This window comes from Heliangelus exortis, chromosome 7 (genome assembly GCF_036169615.1).
Source record: "Heliangelus exortis chromosome 7, bHelExo1.hap1, whole genome shotgun sequence".
NCBI classification, from domain to species: Eukaryota; Metazoa; Chordata; class Aves; order Apodiformes; family Trochilidae; genus Heliangelus; species Heliangelus exortis.
In genome coordinates this window covers 9,071,887-9,093,228 of record NC_092428.1, presented here as the reverse complement: position 1 = coordinate 9,093,228, position 21,342 = coordinate 9,071,887, and the positions used below count along the sequence as shown (strand labels likewise).

At 36.2% G+C, this 21,342-nt stretch overlaps 1 protein-coding gene across 11 annotated transcripts in view; it reads right to left on the bottom strand.

The window, feature by feature from the left end:
* EXOC6 (exocyst complex component 6) overlaps positions 1–21,342 on the bottom strand; it is an 89,005-nt gene that overhangs the window by 51,527 nt on the left and 16,136 nt on the right. For 10 of the 11 annotated variants that reach the window (XR_011726778.1, XM_071748667.1, XM_071748668.1 and 7 more), the window contains exons 2-13: positions 17,584–17,755; positions 16,247–16,294; positions 16,010–16,100; positions 15,025–15,070; positions 8,937–9,141; positions 7,633–7,788; positions 6,949–7,017; positions 4,074–4,157; positions 3,930–3,976; positions 3,440–3,560; positions 1,510–1,581; positions 826–923 (exon numbers count right to left, since the gene is read on the bottom strand). Coding sequence is in view for 10 of the 11 variants with exons in the window: in XM_071748667.1 (XP_071604768.1) it covers positions 826–923; positions 1,510–1,581; positions 3,440–3,560; positions 3,930–3,976; positions 4,074–4,157; positions 6,949–7,017; positions 7,633–7,788; positions 8,937–9,141; positions 15,025–15,070; positions 16,010–16,100; positions 16,247–16,294; positions 17,584–17,755 (1,209 nt within the window). In the remaining variant the exon portion in view is untranslated. The remainder of the gene's footprint in view (positions 1–825; positions 924–1,509; positions 1,582–3,439; positions 3,561–3,929; positions 3,977–4,073; positions 4,158–6,948; positions 7,018–7,632; positions 7,789–8,936; positions 9,142–15,024; positions 15,071–16,009; positions 16,101–16,246; positions 16,295–17,583; positions 17,756–21,342) is intronic. The other variant, XM_071748675.1, reaches the window with a different exon arrangement.

The following is a 21,342-nucleotide window of genomic DNA, read 5'->3' as shown; positions in this document are numbered from 1 at the left end:
CTACACTTTGCCAGTGCTAAAGTAGATTTTCAGAGTATCTCACTCAGGTACCACAGCTACATATAGTCAAAGGCCATGACTGAGGTAACTTCAAACAGGCACATGGCCACAGCTTTTTTGAAGTACCCTCTGAACTTCTCTACTAGTCCATTGACTATAGCATGAGTCTAGAGAGCATGAGAACCTTTGACACTAGGTTTAACTGGTCACTCTAATTTTAAGGTTTTCCATAATACGATATAACAACATCTCCACATTTATGTATCATACTCTATCTATACAGATAGAGTACATTTCCTTTTGAGTACATTTCCAAGCTGCCCTATTCCTTGCTTTACAATTTCCTTCATTACAAGAAACAGGTGGAAACCAACCTGCATTAAAAAACATGAAGATGTACTGTCCATGTCAGTAGCCTGTCAGGGAGATACACATCGCAGCTAACCGTAAACATTAAGATTACCTAAATTAGGAAGCTAATGTCCTATTGCAATAGCCTAGAGCAAATAGGTTCCTAATGAGGAAAAACAGGTGTTTCTCTCCTGGATGTTTCTTCAAAAACGTCCCTTAGAAGACCTTCCTTCTCTCCATTAACTACAGAAGCAATCCTCAATGTCTCTTCTCCTGATTATCAGTTACATGTGATTAATGCCTTAGTCCTACCCAATCTGCAATTCATATAAAATACTGAGTTAATAAATTCTTCCAGAATTACAACTCCTTTAAAAACAAAAGGCCCAAACCAAACCAAAAAAAAATCCCAAAACTTTTAATAAGAAAAAATCAAGACATATAACACGAATACAATTATTTTGAAATACTAACCTGAACAATCCAGACCACTTTTTAAGAAGTGTTTCATTGTACTGGTCTCTAATCTCAAACAAAAGATCAAATAGCCGATTTACAGGAAAACCATAGCCCTAATGTAGAAAAGGAAAACAGAGCACACTCAATTCCTACCACAACACTTCAGGACTTCAAGTTGAGACTTAATAATCAATCTTGTTACTTCTATAAAGCAAAAGATACTTTAAACACACCTCTACAATTAGAATATTACGTATCAAATTCTTACCAAATACTTAATGCTGTGTTTTTGGTTTTCAAGATGAAATTTGTCTTAATTCTTTATAATATTTTATCCTCCTATTTATTCATATAAATAATCTTTATCAGTCTGGTAAACACTAGAAGATCATGTGCCAATCATTTTCATTTGGTCTTCTAGCTAGAGAGCTAATGGTAACTCGAATGCTATTCTTACAATCAAAAGTAAAGCAATTACAAATGGCAAAAGCTTACACAAATTACAAAGCTAACATTAATTTTGCATGGATATGAATAACTGCACAGTAGCTGAATACATATCTTTTTAAAATATTGTTGTGTAATTTTGTACTTGATTCATATATATGATACCAGGAAAAACCAAAGCACTGTACTTACTCACCTAAAGGAAAAATTTGACTCCAGGAATTTCAGTTAAATTACTAATATAATACGTACCTGCAAAGTATCAGCAAATACTACAATAAGACTCTTCAGTTCTAGAACAAGGTCAGGATCACTGCAATATGACTGAAAGTGAGAAATTCTGGTTTTGTTAAAAGGATTTAAAATACGGAACATACATTTTCTAAGAATTTTAGCAAAACAGATTAAACTCTCCAGCCTTGTCACTTTATCTGACTGCCTCAGTAAGAAACTAATCCCTAACTTGTGTTCTTTAGTCTAACTACATAAAAGTATTGGTTTAAATTTTATGAACCATCAGTAGTACAAAAGTTCAGAAAAAGTAAACAAAAATATGAGACTCAATAAATATCAGTAGGTTGTAATGAGTTTCAAAATCAGCAAAATTACATTTATTTCAGTGGAACATAAGCACACATCAACATGCTTTGCTACATCAACATCAGAGAAGTTTCTACAGTACATTCTTTTGAACACTAAGCCTGAGTCTAACTAGTACTTACTGTGCAGTGTTTCCCAGCTGTATGGGAAGAACACTGTAAACTACTTTCTACATAAGCTCAGGTTACAAATAAGATGGTAAAAAGTAAAGACATTGAGTTATTTACTCTACCAAATGGCTGAAATATGATTTTCAGAGGTGCGGAGTCACACAACTAAGGCTTTTACTCACTTTCACTATTTGTAATACTGCAATATTGGATAAAGTAAAAAAAATAATTTAAATGATTCAAAGCACTATGAGAATGTAGGATTGGTTAGAGACTACATACGCCTGTTTCACCTTTCTCTAGGTTTTGGTCTTAGCATACTTTAATAAGGTAAGGGTTTGGTTTACAACACCTCATAAGACACAATACACTTGTCTAAACATTAGTCCATACTAGGATGATGTTAGAGATTGTGACAGAATTGGCTTGTATGAGAGTTATGCATTTTGAACAAGAGATAGTGAACAACAACATGAAGAGACATTGAAGAGTTCTTTAGAGATTGATTACTTCTACTCCTTAATTTGCCATATTCTTACATAGGTGTATAAGTCCATATGCATTCAATTAACCTAGAAACTATTTAGCTTAAAAAAATACCGAACATATCTCACTTTATCCCAAGAAATTAATTAAAATGTATGGGAGTGTTTCATGTATGCCTGATCAATAAATGTCTTATGATCAAAATAATGAAAATCTGAACTTCTCCCCTCTATTTGTTCCCACCTCTATTTTTTCCAATAATAAAAGTAAAACCAGTAGTAAAGACTGAAGCAATTTACTATCAATCAGTCTGAGAGAACAATGGCAATCCACTGGTTTTCACCGAGGAACAAGAAATAGTGTGCAGATTCAGCATCATTGGAGCTAAGTAGAAATCCGAGTTTAGCAGACACACTTTAAATGTACTAAAACACTCTGCTGATCCAGAATTATAATCAAATGTCCATGAAGATTTTTCTAATACCTTTACTTAACATAAATATATTACTTCTGCAGCACTGAAGAGATAAGTCCAAGGGTTTTAATGGTGGAGTTTATTTTGGAAACACAGCATTTGGAATGATAATTAGGAACTATTTCCTGGTGGTGCTTTCAGAGCTGAACTATTCAATCTGATCTAATGAAGAGGTCAGTTGAGACTAATGAGGAAAGATTGTAATAATAACAGCAGATTAACTCTGCATATTCTAAACTGCTGGACTAAAACAAGGTTTGGAAGGCCCAGTGAGTTGTAAATCAGTGGAGGATTATGCAAATAGCCCACGGCTGTGGATCACAGCCTGATTCTGTTGGGAAAAACAAAAGCTTGGCAGGCTGCCTCCCAAATCTGAGCAATTTTTAATCAGAAGGAAAAGAAAACATTAGAGAGGTGTAATTTTTCACTTTGTTACTATCCCAGCTTTAAATACACAAAGCTCTAAAGTAAGAGGACTGAAACTGCAATAGTCATAAGACTTCTCACTTACCGAATGTGTTCTAAGAACAGCAATGATCTTGGAAAGGGCCATGTTCCAGAGTTCATCAGTGTATGTTCTAGTTACCAATCCTTGGGTTACATGTAAAATGTGGTCTTCTACTACAAAGAAACTAAAACAAAACCATGTGTAAATTATTGTTTTATAATAATACAGCACATTCTACCCTTTCACACACAAGCACAGTCAAACCCTTCTCCACTTCTGCAGTGACACTTTGTTAGTTTTGGTGTTGCTGCTTTGCTCAGCATGAAGTCAAAATGCAAAGCTTGTTTCACACCAGCTGGATTCCAGGCTGCTGAAGGGTCATTGTGGGGTTCTGTACTGATAGGCACTGGATGTCCTTCCAGCAGCAACCATCTACATCATTTGTACAGAAATTGAATCTTGCAGAACAAAGTTTTTGGACAATGGGAGAACAGAAGGTGAGTTAATAATCAAGATAGTAAAACTGAAATAAATCTCTGTTTAGAAAACTTACCCTACAATTTGACTGAAGTATCTTCTATAGCCTTCTACTGTTTCATGCTTTCAGTGAAAAAGAAAAAAAGTTTAAGAATAAAAATTAGGTATTAGGTACATCCCATGCAAAACACCTCAATGCAAAACCGTAAGTATTGGTTACCATGCTTGACTGGGGCTGCAGAACTAATCTTGCTTGTTTCCTTCTTTGTTTTCTGTAATAATTTTCAAATGTTTCTCCATCACCCTAAAACAAGACAAAAGTAGTTAGAACAAGAATGAAAGTATGAAAGTATATGAAATATATGAAATATAAAAGTATACTCTTTCAGTATGAAAGAGACACATCTTAAATTAAGGGTAGCATTCTCTTAAACTAAGTTACATATTTTGCATTTATTCCACATGCAGACCTCCAGCTGACACCAGACAAGTTTTACATGCCTGAAATACACAGAAATTCTTTAAAAAAAAAAAAAAAAAAAAAAAAAAAAAGTAGTATACAGAATGTATGGCAAACAAATGACTGCATTTGAAGCAATATTTATGTTTTTAAACTACAGCCTTCAAAGTATATTAATAATTGTAAACAATGTGTATAACCTACTACTCTTCAACTGAAACTCATAATCTCATAAAACAATACCCTAGGTTATTCAAGAAATCAACTGCATTGTAAAGTTAAGTTACAACAAAGTTTCTTTGAATATATGGTATGGCTGAACAATGCCTGGATTAGCTTTGCCTGAGAAAAACAAACCAACACATGAGATTTATTTAATATTTGCTTATTCTCTCTGAAATTGCTAAAAATAATGTCAAGATTTGGATTTTTCTCCTATCATGGTGCTCAAAGATACAATACCCTCTGTGCCTAATGACTATATTGTGAGGAATTCAAGTGACATCCTACCCATCTCATTAAGATGACCATTCGGTAGAAACCATCTGTCCACTTGAAATCATGCTACATTGACTCATCTACCTACTGAATGCAATGTAATTTGTATCCAAGCAGAATAAAGCATCATAGCATTTTTAAGATTTGTTTTTACTTCATTAGTTTATTATCAGGCCAAAGCTATTTAGAATTCCATTACTTGGGCTTCCAAAAATCTTCAAGTCAAATTATGACAGAGATTGTGTGTCACTAAGTCAGCATTACTTACTGGTAAGCAATAATAGTAAGTTAATTATAAGATATAATACAGAAAGTTAAAATTTAATATTAAGAAATACTACTAACCTAACAAAATCCAAAAGTACAAGAACATTCGGATTAGAAGCAAAAACACATGTGCAATCAGGATCCAAATTTACTAGAACACTTTCTTTTGCAGCAGAACTTTACAGAGGGTGCTATAATCTGTACTAACACACACTGATCAGACAGCCCAACCACTGACCCCCAGCCCAAATAAGTCAATGCAGTTTTCACATGCATAAAGCCAGTACTGAAACCTGTGTTGACTGCTAAACCTCTATTCAGCCCTGACACAGGCTTCTCAAGTGAAAAAGTGTAGCTCTTTTTCTCAAACTCCCATTCAAAAATGCAGCTGTAAAATGCCTTGTGCTTATTTATAGACCATGATGCTATGCAATCAAGATAACCAAGTGAAGCATTATTGTAAATTGTGAATTTACAAGCATTATTGTAAACAGATGTTATAAACCAATCAGCAAATACAGCAACAGCTCTGGTGATTCACTCACTGAATAAGCAAGGGACAGGCAAGATAAAATACTGAAGCAATACATTTGTTTTGCCCAGCTTCCAGAAGTTCATGAGCTCATACCAATCCAAATAATAAATCAGGTCACATTGGGTAATAAATTCTAGCAATATTGCTCGTATATCAAGTGCTGTTTCACACTGCAGTCACATTTGGTGTCTACTCCTATACAGCATTTAGTTAAAAGGTAAAATTACATGCCAAAAGGTTTAAGGTTTTCTGTAAAATTAAAATACACAGCATCTCACATAATACATGGGCTAAAAACCCTACACCTCTTTATACATATTGACCAGACGTTTCTAAAGCAAGGTTATTAATCAATAAAAACAGTCTTGGTTTGGCACATATGGTTCTTGCTACGATTAAGCTGCAATCACAAACTATGCAGTATTCTGAAATATACAAAATCCTGATTTCCTCTTCAATATGAAGGAACAGAGTTGGAAAATGTTTTCGTATGTAAAACCAGAATATTTTCTACAGTTTCATTGCAGAGAATTCACTAAGAAGGTGACATTTACTGGGATATGTCCTTGATACAGAAATGTAAAAAATAACCACTGTCCTCCTTAGTTCAAGATAGAATCTTCCATGTTACACAGCCACAGGATTCCTTAGAAAGAAGATAACCCAGCAAGAATGCTTGAATGGAGGTCCAGCTGAGACTGTAGGGTTAGCAATACTTAGAAATATTGCACACCCTTGATACTTAGCCTGTAAGTAATCTCATTTCAAAAATAGCTGAGACATACGAAAGATGAGAAAGTAATAATTTCTTACCAACTTGCTCCAAAAAAGTTTTTATTCTTGTTAACTTGTGCATTGTACCTCTTCTACAGCAGCCAAAATGGGTTATTACATCTCTGCCATTGAATCCAGTCTCTCTGTCACTATCTCCAGTTTTTGCTTGCTATTTTGCCTCACTATTCTGAATTCTGCAAGATTCAAACTGATTATTCCTATATTTTGTAATACTGATCACATCCCTACAAACATCTGGGTAACATGAACATGTGGGAGAACTGCAGAGGTGCTGATACCACTCCTGAAGCAGACATGCATATTTTACACATATTCTTAAGAATGCTTTTGTAATTAATGTCTTGCACTGTGTCCTTTACCATAAATACCAAACAAAACATACAATTGTGCCCAGAGCAGCCACACCTGAACTACTACTACTAGGAGCAATATGCTTGCTTGCTTGCTTGGGAACTATGAAAAATACAAAATGAAAAATACAAAAATGAACATTCAGCATCAAAAAGTAAAATACCTTTTTGAGGTCACCTCAATACATACCAAAACTGAGTAGATGTGCAAACATCTATAGACTGGAGAAAAGTCTACAAGATCTTGGGCAGTTAAAACCTGAAGAAAGAAGGAAAAAGAAAAGTATATAAAGCATAAAATCAATACAATCTGCAAAATATAGTACATTACAAACAGAACTCATCCTCTTATTAAGAACCAAAAAATGGATGGGTTCTATCACAAACAAGTAAATTAATTACTTGACTCTCCCCACCCTTTTCCCACAATACCACATTTTATTTCTGTTACAAGACCAGAGCCATTTCACTGGGGTTTAAATTACTAGATTTAAAGGTCTAAATATGCACTTATTCTATTTATGAATAATGACTATTTAATAGCTGAAAGAATTCTAACAGAAGCTGAAATCCTCAATATAGAAATACTGGCTTTAGCAATAGCAGAATATTCCAGTGAGTCACCTATCACTTATGGTGGGCAGGTAATGCATAATGTAAAGTGTCACTGAATTCTAAAATAATTACAAGTTCTATCCAACTGAATGTACCTAAACACGATGCTAAAGTTAGAATTAATACACCTAACTGGCACTGTTTTTCCCCCTAAAATGGTTATCTGGACTGTTGTCCTCTGAAGGTGGGGAACTAACATTGTTCAATAAGACAACAAAATTCTCTTCAAATAAGACATAATGATTTAGTATAATGTTACCTCATCTTCATGCTCATCATCTTCTTCAAACGTTCGCTTCAATGTAATTTCATTCTTTGATTCTAAAATTCTGCTTCTGCCTAAATGCATATTCCGACCATAGCTCACATTATTTTGCTTCTGAAGAGTGGTGCTAAAGGTTTTCTGCTGCTGTGCCTGTTTTAGAAGTAGTACCAATAAAGAGGGGTATAATGCAAACGTCATCATCAATGAGTGTATGGTATGACATGAAACACATGTGGTGGCATTCTACACATACCAGTACAACTGCAAGATGTGTGTTGTCAGCCTACAACAATGATGATGTCCTTTATCGATTTGGGGTAATAAATTAGTTCAGCAGCTAATTTCTGCATAATTTTTTCCTAATCCCCAGAATGCAATTTAAAAGATAGGGGAAAAAAATTAATCTGTAATACTCCTGATCATAATTGGCAAACAGAGAATCAATATTTCAATTAAGTACAGTTATCACAGAGCTTCCACCCACTTGTGTGCTGTCTTTAGTTAAGCCTTAGTGAGCAGCCAGCAGCAAAAGGGAAATGCTCACTACTGAAGTAAATGCAACAAGGTTACAATATAACCTTGAGATTAAGTTTCATTTCATGATGCATATTACAGGAACATCAGGTTACAAAATTCCAACCCAACCTGAACTATGCCCAAGAAAACCTAAAACGAAAACTTTACTTTCTCTGAACTATTAACTGCTTTAAACCTTGCCCTATATCAGTGCTTTGAAGTGGCAGACTATTTCATGATGGCACAGGCAAGGGCTCAAGTTGTCCCAGTCTCTTCCTGGCTCTCACCTCAGCCCTCTGTATTAGTAGTACTTAAGAAAGAATTAGACACTACTTTTAGTCTCACCCTTGCCAGCTGGCCAGATAGGCTGCTTTTTGTTTTGGTGAGATATCTGCCAAGTTACAGACTGTCTAGTAGGTGACTGCTCGAAGTATTTCACAATTTTTTGCAAGTTGAGCATTTTCCCTTTCTTTACCAGGAGGTGGGGGGAACTACCTCTGCTATAGGACACAGGTACAAATTTAGAAAGAAAGTTTGATGCTACTGAGGTGTCACAGTGCTGCTTCCTGTGTTAGCCAGGGACCAACAGAATTGACAACTTCATGTCCAGGAGAAGAAGCTACCCAAGATGTTGGCAAGCATGTCACAGCTCTCCATCTTTACTCAAAGGTCTATGTGATGACCAGAAGGCTTTGACAAATCTTCGGGGCTAATCTGAAACTACTGACACTGCTGTTCTTAGAAGATAACAGGACTGAAGTTGCCCTGTTAGGCTGGCTTACCTGCTTCATGGCAGTTTCCCCAATTCTGTCAGAATGCTTTCGAATGCTCTCTAAGAAATCCTTGAGATCTGACATGGATATTTCCTTTATTTCTTCACGCAGTTTTGGAAGATTTTCTATCATTATCTGGCAAAACCGGTATTGGCTAACTCTGGGAAGGTACAGATTTTCTAGCTGTTCCATTGTTTTTAAAGCAGAATAGTATCTACAAATAGATAAAAATCAAATTATGTAGCTTCATATGCAATTTGAATAAAATCATTTATTTATCAAATATAGGATATCAAGATAATGCATAAAATCAATATACATATAATTAAATCACTCTGTTCTAAGAAAAAAGAAGAAACAGACAGCCATTCATATAATAATTTAGTTTGGAAAAAAGCAGTGCACTGTCAGGGTGACTCGAGTCAGAAGTTTAGGTAGGCTCCTATGGTATTAGCTGTTTTGATCACCAGAGTCCTAAAACCACACAAGAGCATCCTGCACAATGGAAGCACTGAAGTCATAACAATTATCTCCCCTTCTAGACAGAATTTATTAGGGTTCTAATAAATTGAAAGAAAATGAGTTCTTTTTTCTGAAACACAAATTGCCAGTCACCCAACATTGCAGTATATGCAAGAAGCAATGAAAAAATTCTTGGAAAAGTGTGCCTGTATGCATTTGCCTTCTTTAGGTATATGTGAACACCCATTCAAGCCCAGCCTCTTTCCACTGTCCTTAGCTGGAAAAGACATGGATACACTTATTTCAAGCAGTATTTTTTCCAGCAGTATAACATAGTTTGCTGTGAGCCATTAATATATTTCCTCTCCAGGCAAAACACAGTATATTCCACCAAGAAAGCAACTACTTCGAAGAAGTACTAAGGTCAGAGCATTTTTTTTGTTTTGCTTTTTGTCAATAATTAAGACACTGATTTCTAAGCTAACAATCCAGCATAGCTAGAGGATGAGAAGAATCTTCTCTTTTATTCCAGAACAGAACTGCTTTCAGGAGACTGCAAGTAAAGAGGCTTCAAGTGTAAATTAGGAGCTTTTCTTTATTATACACTTGTTTTATAGAAAATGTACATAAGGCAACGGGAATGTTGCAGATAAGGAGTCTGGGGGCTTTATGTGAGGGGCTTTGGGGTTTTTTTTAATAGTAAATGACCAAGAGTGCCACATGGTGAGACTTCTGGGGAATAAAACCATAATAGCATCAGAACTGTATAAAAGCTTTTTCTTTAGATTATACGGATCAGCTTATCAGAACTCTGTTAGTTCATCTGGAAGGTTTTGAATGCTGTCTCTAAGATCACAATTAACATAATCCATTTTAAATCCATTCTACTGTGCCTTACTAATTATATACATATATGGAGCTCAGGACCTTGCACTTTTAACATCTGTTCCAATAGAGCCCTGAAGTCTTATTAATTTGAAGGTCATCTGCAGGTCACGATTTAAATTTTAAAGGTTTCCCATATTTAATGGAACTGTATATTTGTGTACCTTGCTTTAAAAACATTCCATGGATTTAACCCAATGCTGACAACAACGCTATTAGTCCCTATTGTATATTATCAATCATAAAAGGTGAAGGTAGCCCATGTGACTACAAATGAGTTAGAGAATATCTTCAATGTTATTATTTTTAAAATAACAAACACAATATAACAGTCCTCCCTCTATTCTTCTGAGCTAATCTTGCAAGAATATTTTCCCCGACACAAAATTTATAATGTAAGCTTTGAAGGTGAGGACAAGTTTGAAACAACAACAGAGGTCACACAGGAAGAGTGTCCAGAAATGATCCATCATTTCATCAGAACCAGAAAAGAGCTCCATGTCTTTTTATGTTGGGGACTCCAGAACTGGACACAGTACTCCAGGTGGACTCTCTCAAGAAGGGCAGAATTACCTCCCCTGACCTGCTGGCCACACTTGTTTTGATAAAGCCCAGGATACAGTTTGTTTTCTAGGCTATCAGCCATAATTTCTAGGCTATATGGGTTTTTTTGCTTTCTAGGCAATATTCTAGTGCATATTGCCAGCTCATGTTGAGCTTCTCATCAACCAACACCCTCAAGTCCTCAGAGCTGCTCTCGATCCAATCTCCACCCAACCTGTATTTGCATTTGGGCTTGCCCTAATCAAAGTGCAGGACCTTGCACTTGGTCTTGTTGAACTTCATGATGTTGGCATGAGGGTCAAGGTCCCTCTGGACGGTGTCCCTTCCCTCCACTGTGTTGACCTTTGGTGTCATCAGCACACGTGCTGAGGCTGCACTCAATCCCACTGTTCATGTCTCTGACAAAGATGTTAAAGAGCACCAGAGTACCAACCCTTGAAGAATGCCACTCATCTGGTCTCCATTTTGACAGAGACGCTGACTACAGCTCCTTGAGTGAGACCATCCATCAGTTCCTTATCCTCCCAGTGGTCCACCCATCAAATTCATATTGTTCCAGTTCAGATATCAGAATGTAATATGGGACAGCAAAGTAAGGTTTCATGGCTGTCTCAATGAGACTTAGTAACCTAAATAACTAACCAATTTCTCCTTTTTAAAAGTTAGGAAGAAAGATTACAGTAATGTCACAAAACAAATGCAAATATTTCAGGGCAAAAAGCTCATTCTGAAAAAGCATACTCTCTTTTTAGTCCTTCTCACGGTAGAGCCAAGAAGATCCAGCAAAAAACCTTTGCAGATCCATTTATTGAATTATTTCAATTGTATGGCAAGTTTGGTGTACCTATTGTAGAAGATTTTTGAATATTGAAGATTTGCAAAAACACCAGTTCTAACAATGCCCACTTAGACCACAATCTCTTAAAGCACCTGGGACCTTTCTCCAGAGACACATATCAAAATCCAAATGCACAGGCTGCAGTAACTGATCTGTGTAAAATGTGTGATGATCTTATTTCTAAATTAAAGATCTAGGCAGCCCAGTCTAAATGCACAGTCCCCACCAGGTGTTTTAGAGGGCAGTGGAGAATCCACGCATCTCCCTTTCTGCTTTCTCAGCTCAGACTTTAAACTTTCCGTAACTCTTTCCAGCCATCTGTCTTTTAGAGCAGATTCTGCGGTTACTTCCTCTCACAACTTTGGTTCTTGTCAATTTGTGTTATGCATGGCTCAGGAGACAGATAAATAGGATACAGATCCTTTCACCTCTGTGTCATCAGTTCAAATGTTTGTAGGGATCAAAAGTTGCTACCAATAGATGGATTTTTGGACTCCTCAGCAGAGTTTCATTCTACCTGCATAAACCAGTATGTATTCCCGATCAAAAATTCTGCATTATCTTAAAAGATGTCTGCCATGGAGAAAAGGAAATGGAATTCCAATCTTTCTCCTGAAACAACTGCCCCACAAAAATATAGAAAGTCCACATTTTCTTCTTCCCTTCCTTTAAACATTAAAAATGCAAGACTGCAAGGGAATGGAATGATGAAAATGTTACAAAAAGCTTGGTGAAAGTTTATAAGAAAAATTATCTTTGCCTAAAATAAACATTCCTCATTGTTTGTTAAGAGAGGGACTGTGAATGCTCCTTTCTCTGACTTTTCCAGGAAAGCTTCAGAGCAAGTTTAGGAAGATCAGTTTAGAAACTCCTTGTAAATGCACACATCAGATATCAGGTCTTTGCTATGATATGAATGTCAGAGAAATACAGAACTGTCAGAGTTGGAAAGGACCTCTGGAGATCACCGAGTTCAACTTTCCCACTAAAGCAGGATCACCCAGAACACATTACACAGGACAGAATCCAGGCAGGTTTTGAATACGTCCAGAGAAGGGGACTCCACAGCCTCTCTAGAAAGCCTGTTCCAGTGCCTTGTCACCCTCATAGTAAAATTGTTTTTTCCTATGTTTAAATGGAGCTTCCTATGTTCCAGCTTGTGCCCATTGCCAATCACAGTGATAAAGGCTAGGATGCACTCCTTTAATTTGTTGTGCAAGTTCCACAGGACAGACACTTCTAGGCTGTATTATAGGGAACTGTTGAGTCCCAGGCAAAGTAATAACTGTAGTGCAGCTAATGAAAGAGATACCTGAGGTGGAGCAGTAGCCTGCAGCAGAGTCTAAACATTCTGCACTCCATGTGATTTCAAGGTATAGTACATCAAAGCTATGTCATCTCCCTTCTCCCTTAGATCTTTGTACGGTATGACAATGACATGTCCAAACCCCTCAATTCAGTACATCCTCTTTTGACTTTTAAAACTTCCTGTCAGATAACTCCTTCCATAAGCTCAATCTCTTAAACAATGGAAATTTAGTTTCAGATTTAAAGAGTACTAATAATTTATCTGAGAGTGCATCAGCCATCAGTGGACTTTACAAAATTACTAATGACCATGGAGTCAAAATGCTAAAAGCCACCTGCAATTTTTTCTTACCTAAGTGACCTTAGTGACCTTCACGTTTACATTAGGAACTATAACTTTCCTTGCAATCCTAAAGCTAGGACAGTGCTTTTTCTGCTTGACAGAGTAAGAAAATGGCAAAATGCAGGTCTTGCTCCCAGCATTTCTCTATTTTCCACAGGCAATATAGCACACTTTACTGACCATGTTGCAGAAGAAAGCAGTTCGATTCAGACAGCACACCCTGCAAGCCTGTTCTCCAACCAGAGTAGTGAGTGCACTGGACTGTTTACATCTGTCTGCTGAGAAGCTCCAAGAGCACTGCAACAACATGCTGCCAGCTACTCTAAGCAGACGTCAACCCAGTATCCTCTTCAGAGAAACAAGTGTACAATAGTCAAGCTGATAAGATCTACCACCGTGGTTCACAACTATCAAGTTGATTATAAGAGACAGCACAGTGCCACAGCTACTATTCTATTTCTGTAGAAGACCTGCCAGATACCATGTGTGCCAATGTCAAAGGTGCATCAGATTTGCTGCAATGGTGACTGATCTGATGTGTACAGCAGATCTGACCCATTTTGGACACATCTGCACACAAACTTGAGAGCCAGTTTGCCCATACGCAGTGGCCACTGTTGAAGATTTTGAGATGTCCAGCAGTATGGCAAGAGGTGTAGCTATCCAGACAACAAAAGTCCAGACAAACAGTCCAAAAGGGAATCTAGATTGCACAGACACCTGCCTATGCTGAGCTAGTTCCAAGTGGAGACACTCAGGTTCCGGCAGACATTTTAGCAGAAGCTCAGTGCAGTGATGCCAGTCATACAAATAAGCAATGACAATAATCGTTAATCCAGTGAGGGAAGACAGAGTAACTGGGGTGACTGAAGCTGCATGAAAAGCAGGCAGGGATGAAGGTGGCAATAATGCTGCAGAGATCAAGAAGAAAATAGCAGCAGTAGTATTCCTGCTTCAGAGGGCAGGGGCAGCCACCCTGCTATGGGGAGAGAACAGGCAGGGGTTACAGCAGCAGTGAGTTGCTCTCTGAGACCATGGAAAGTGAAGACACAACAGAGGAAGCAGCAACTGGGCAGGTACCAGTTAGCAACCATTATTCTAGAATTTTTTTTTATTTTTTTTTTTTTTTTAACAAGTCAATTTGTCACAGAGGGAGAGAAAAACAAACAACACATATTCTGCACTGTATTCCTGTAGTCCCATGCACACAGAAGATTAGCACAGAGATAACAGGCTTCAAGAAAGGTGTATGGAGTTGAACATCCTTTTTTCTTGAATTGTTAATCTGGTTAAAATACATCATGATAGATTAATAAGATATTAATGTACTCTGAGAAGTTCTTTATTCCCGAATGGTTTCATTATTCTTGCTTTTTAGTCCGGTGTAAGTATGAAAAATTACATTCTATTTAACATTTTACAATAATAATTTCACTGTGTGCTATTTCACATGTCATGCTATTTAAGTAAATATTATTTTTCATGGCAATCACTAAACTTCTGTAAGTGTTTAGATTTAATACATTTGTTCACTTTAAGAGTCTGAAACACAGACAAGGTATTATGAAAATAAGATTCTACACACCAAACTACGGGATTTAGAATACTTGCTTGTTAACATTCATGTTTGATAATCAATCAGTCTATCAGTTTATTTACAGAGGTTGTATTTTACTCATAGAAATAAGTTCACTCACCTTTTTACATTCATCTGTTCATTTAGTTTGCTGTACATTTCCAGCACTGTAAAAAAACCAAGTAAATTAACCCATGGATCTTATTGTGGCTTTAGTTAACAAAACAGGAAAATATATACTGTAAAGGACAAAATAAACCATATGCAAAATATGCTAAATTTACCTTATCAAATTGTTACTGTAACATAAATGTGATGTAACTAACAATTAAAAAAAAATTCTAGAATCCAGCTAAGAAAAAAGAATTGAACTCTTAACAGCTCTTAAATGAAAAAGAATTAAGATTAAACAAAACAATAGACATTATATATATCAAGTATATTCATTCCCTTAGTAAATACTGTAACTTTATCTGTATTACCAGTCCATGACCTGTCTCCATTAAATGACAACAGTACCACCTACTGTACTCCTAAGAAGTCAACAACAAAACATTACAAAGAAAACTTCTCAAATGTTTTTTATGTGTTTATCATGAACAGGATAAAATCTTTATGCAACCCTAATATTTAATATTATATATAAAATCCTGCATGCAATCCTACAATATTACCTTTCTGAAACATTATTTAGAGCCCTTACGTGTTTGTAAAAAAACCTCCTGTAGTGAGATAGAACTAACAGTACGTTGAAATACAATCACTAATATTATCTATAGAATTCAAACAGCAAAAACTCATCCTCTTAAGCAACAAATTTGATGTTCATCTTATTAAAAATGTTATTAATTCAAAGCTCTATGTGACTGCATTGTCTGCATTACTGATGCATCTTGCTGTCTTCTCGCTAAGTGGTATAATTGTTTTAGGTCAAATATTGCAGAAGAAATGGGATCTACAGGTGGGCATCTTGTTAAAACCTATCAATTCTTTTGTTAAACTGGATGCTTCAGGACCACAACTTAAAAAATACAATTATTTTGCATTCTGGCAATTGTTACTTACTTTACTTACTTTGCCATTATATTTAGCTGTAGGTCACTTACCTGGAAGACACAGCTGTAGTTTTTCCACAACTGTTGTAATATTCCGCTGTTGAACTCTACACCGGATGATTTCCTCTGTTTGAGCAATCACCTTAGATTAAAAACAATACATTTTTAAAATTTAAAAATTTTTAAAAACATTTAAAAACAGAAGAAAAATCACAATTAAATTATGCAAATAAATTTAATTTGTTGAAAATATTCATAATTCCCCCATAGGAAACACCATATTCTCACCTCTTTCCCAGCATCCTGAAGCCTTCGGTTGGTATCAGTAACTTGGACCTTAAAAATAATTTCATCTTTGTTAGACAAATATGCATATATTACCCTGATGTGACTGCTCACCCTTGTAATCAGATCATGCTTCATGAGAAACTTAGAACAAAGAAATGCAAATTCAAATTAACTCTACAGCTTGAACTTGAACTTTTGATCGCAAAGGGCTTTTGTTAACTTCAATTACTTATGACAGTTCTTTCTAACAGATTCTGTGGCAAAGTTCTCAAATTTACTTGGGATTTTTGAACTTTCCTTGTTTCTGTAGGTCTGTCAAACAATTCAAATCATTGACCCAATTGACCACTGGTCCCTTTTTGATAACCTCAATGAGCTCTATGGGCCATTCATTGTCTGTAAGAAATGGTGATTGCATTTTATGGTAATTAAACATTCATACTTTGCTGAATGCAAACACTGGGTGGTTGATTAACATCAAACGTGGAAATCTCCAAACCACAGCAACATTTTAATGCTGCAGGTGCAGGCAAAGCTCGACCTCAGATTTTCCCACATAGTATGTGACTCATTAGGTCATCGTAATAAGGAAGCACATTCTAGTTTATTAAAAATCTCATTAATTTCTGAACAAAGATGCTCAATGACCTCATTGACGCTGTATTTGGTCTCTTGTTATCTGAATATCCTTTATATAATGCTCTTCTAATCATAACCTCTGATGAACTATGCTCATTCTGTCTGGTGTGCACATTTTGCTCTCAAAAGTGTAAAGAGAGCTAAAAGGTATGGATCTCATAATTCACTATTCAGCATTCTGATTTGGGAGTGAATCTTAGTTCTAATGAAAACTACCAACTCCACCTACTCTCCTACTCTTTTCACAGGATAGAAAACTTATTTCTTATGCATAATTGTAATATTGTTATTTTTCTAATCCTAATTTTTTTCCCCTAAGAAGATCTTACATATAAAGGCATGATTAAAAAAAGACCTGTGTAAGAAATATTGAGTTTATCACTTGTTCTTTACCTTCTGAGAAAGCTCTTAAGACAGGCAAAAAATTTTGGTAGCATTTTTGGAAAACATACATTTAAAAAAAAATAATATATAAAAAATATAGAGATCATAAAACATTCAGTTCTGTAAATGTAAACTACTGCACCAGGCAACACAGCTATAATAACAAATCCTAAATAATCCTCTTCTTAAAAATTGTTGCAAACATCAGAGTCTGTGATAATCACTAAATTCTTATTCTTCAGTAAAAGAGACAAGTTCCTTCTTTTAAAATCAAATACAATTATACATGAAACTTTGAAAAACTACTGCCTTACCTTTAATTTTTCTGCATCAGCCCTAACTTTAAGAAGTTCTGTAATAGCATCCACAAAGCCCTGATGGTGAAAATTGCACATCTTTTCTATTTCCCTGTCATGGTTACGTATGCAGGCATCTAGTTTTTCCATAAACCTCTGATGTGCGTTTGGTTGGTCATCATATACAGACCTGTTAAATACAAATAAGACCAAAGTTTACTTTTTCCCCCACTTAAAATACTCTGCAAGGATCTTTATTGAAATCTCTCTTCAAGGAAAATAAAAGTACGCAAACTTGATGTTACAGTGGCATCACTTGTAATCCACTACCCAAAATCAGCATTAAAAAAAAAAAAAGAGATGGCACAAAACTGAGAACTGAACCCAGCCCTTATGGCATTAATCCAGGTGCTTAACCAGTTACATTATGGTTGACCTGAGTCTCACTGGTCTGTTACTCATGCCCTAATGCTCAAATACAAGTACAAAAGAATCAGTTTCTCTGACCACCTCCAATAGCATGGATCATTTTCCCATCAAATTCCACTCTTTGCTAAGTATAAATAAGTGCAAACATACAAATTTGCTTTTCTGGTACTCCTAACATCAGAGTTATCCAACTAAACCAGGGCTGGATGTTTCCAGCCAGCATGACCAAAGCACTGTGCAACAGCAGCCAGATCCCTGGCAGAAGGCGATCCCAGCCGCTCCCTGCTGCCTCCTGTGCATGCTCAGTGTCTCCTAAAGCAAAACCATGACATGCATATGCCTAAAGCTTCTGCCTCAATGGGATCTAACTTTCAGGAATGGTTAAAATTAGATTTTTTGATTTATTTTTTACAAATTCTTTGAATAGTGCACTTAGAAATCTCAACAAGGAGAAATCAGTGGTGTGGTTTGTTGAGCTGTGTCAGAAATAGCTTGGAAAAAATTCTCAAGGAGGAGAATGAGCCAAGGAAATGCAGGCAACTTTATGCTTTAGATTTAGCAGAGGAAGTACAAAAAGAGGTATTACAAAAAGAGGCATTTGGAAATCAAAGTTGTGAAGCCTCTCAAGAAAGGTAAGGCAAAGGCAGTTCCAAAATTAGATTAATAACTTCATATAGCAACAACAGCAAAGACACATAATTTTTGAAGCAGCTTTGAATGAAAGTGGCCATACAAGGATGACACAGTCATACATTTTCAAACATATTTGTACTGTAAACTACAAGCATTCAAAAAAAATCAGGAGATTAAAAAAAACTTTAAATTGCTTTTTTAATGTCTAATTTCCTTTCATAATTACAAAGTTTTATCCAGAAATTTATAAGGAGAAGCTGCTTTAAAAATGGAATAAATTTTTTTAATCTTAAGATTTCTTCGGGAAAAGAAAAAAGAAAGGCTGAAGTTTCAGTGGTCTCAATGTTGCTTATAGAACTGAAGTCTGATGTTTAAGACCGAGACAACAGTGAGTCAAAGCCTCTAAAACTCTTGAGCAGAAACTACTTCCCACTCAGTCTTCTTGGAGATGTATGACTTTCCCTATTCTTCAAAATCCTCTGTCCTAATCAGACAGCTGAGCTATGCCAAGATATGGAGTCATCATCACCTATTCAACAGAACTGTAGATGAGTGTCTGACAAGAAAGTGACCTTTCAAAGGAAGAAAAGGGTAATGGAGAGATGGAAAACATCACTGTAACTAGATTCTACATCCTTTTTGAGTTCTTTTGACCTTGGACAATACACCCAGAGAAAAAATTTAAGTTAGAGGAATGAGAAAGTCAATAAGCAGCCCTACAGCTAAAGGAAGAAAGTAAATCCCTGATAACCTGGTTACTATATGTATTTTCTCAGGGAAAAATCTATTCAATAAAATACTTCTAGAATATCCCCTTTTGCTTATGATTTATAGGTAAATAAGACTATGGTACAGAAAGGCAGGCTCTTTCCTCCAAAGTGCACAAGGGGAAAACCCAAGGTGATTAACCTATGAAGTAGTTCACTAAGGGAAAAATATCCCTCATCCATTCTACCACCCAAGTCTGAAAAGAAGCTGGAAGGAGTAAATGTGGGACAGTCAGTCTCTCCTCCTAAGGTTCCTGTCAGACTGCCTGAGAAGGACTCCTCAAGGCTGCCCAGGACAACTAAGGTTTAAAGGGCTGTGCTGGAAGACCATAAGTGACCCACACCTGCCAGTGGGAAACACATGCACACAGTACTTGTAATTGTCAGCAGTATTATCACAGTATTTAATTCAAATCATACAGAAAACACGTTTAAAACTGAAGGGGAGAAATCAATACTGGGTATATCCCAACGCACCCTCTTCACCACAAGATACCCTGCCTTATTCAAATTAGAGTTACTTTTTTATGTCCTGCATTATAATGTTTTCTGAAGGGTTACTAATAAAACAGTGATCCGTGATCTAAAGCAGTATTTTGACAGCTCCTTAAGCTGCACTTGTAGTGTAAACACCGTATTAATTACTATGTAGATAGCTCCATCTTGTGGAAACAGTAACTAATCAACCCTCTTCAACATACCAGTGAAAAACTTTCGACACACAACTACTTTTCATAAACCTTCACAGTATTTAAAAGAAAGTCACTTTGTATCATAGCTCCCTGATCTAGATGAGAAGTAGAAGTACAATTAAACATGTTTACTTCCTAAAGATGGTCTTGGGACACTACACACATGGTATTTCTGAGGCATCAGAAGGAAGCCTGACCTAAAGCATTGTTTTTTGTATGTGTACTTGAAAGAGCCATCTCTGGCCATAGATGGAAATTAGGCTTTTCCTCAAAACTGCAAACACAACTGAGGTTATGCATGCCTGATTTCCCCATTATAGAACACCAAACATAGTACACTATGGTTTATTTCTGATACTGAAGATTATTTTCCATACATACATTTCAAAAATTACCTCCACTTACCTAAATAAAGTAACAGCTACCTTTAAAAAATTATCTGGAGGCATACATTTCAACAGATGATAGCACTGCAAGCTATCACGATAGCAGTTCTGCACTTTTCAGAGTACTATCAGGCAGAGAAATGACCATATTGCAGTATCTTGGTGACATGGAATCCTGAAAGCATCCTTTATCCAATTCTTTTAAATTACAAGTCAAAAGTAACAGAATTTACAACACACACAGCCAGTTATGTTGAGCACAGAGTGAGAAAATGGTAACCTTTCCATATGCATGTCTTGAGGAGATAACTATTACAAACAATTACATCTACCATAAAAATCTCCAAGCTGCATCACATATCTCAGGGGGAAGTGTCACAAAATGGCAAAAGCATGCATAGGCTGTCAAAAGTACTTTTATATGTGTAATATATAGTTCTTTTAATCTTTGTTTATATTTATACACTTCTGAATGAACAACCTCATCAATCCTCTTCAGCTTTGTGGGGCCCTGAAGAAGATGCCAGTGGTCTGAAATAGAGCACAAACCTGAACTGAGCAAAACTGAGACGTGATCAGTTTGTATTACAATTGCTGACAACCTGTGATCTATACAGTACCTACAGACTGCTAGTTGGGGATTCACACCATGAAACTCTGAAGAGCAAACTTTCTCTCAATACGAGTTTTCAAATTGGAGAAAAAGAAAATGAAAATAGAGATGACTGATGTTGAAGACAGAAGTTTTTACTTGATTTTGGCACCAAAACCCCCCAGAACAAAATGCAAAACATACCATCTTCATTTTCAAATTGGAAGAGAACATTGAGTAACTTCTTAGACACCAGTACTGTGAATCTGTGACAGGGC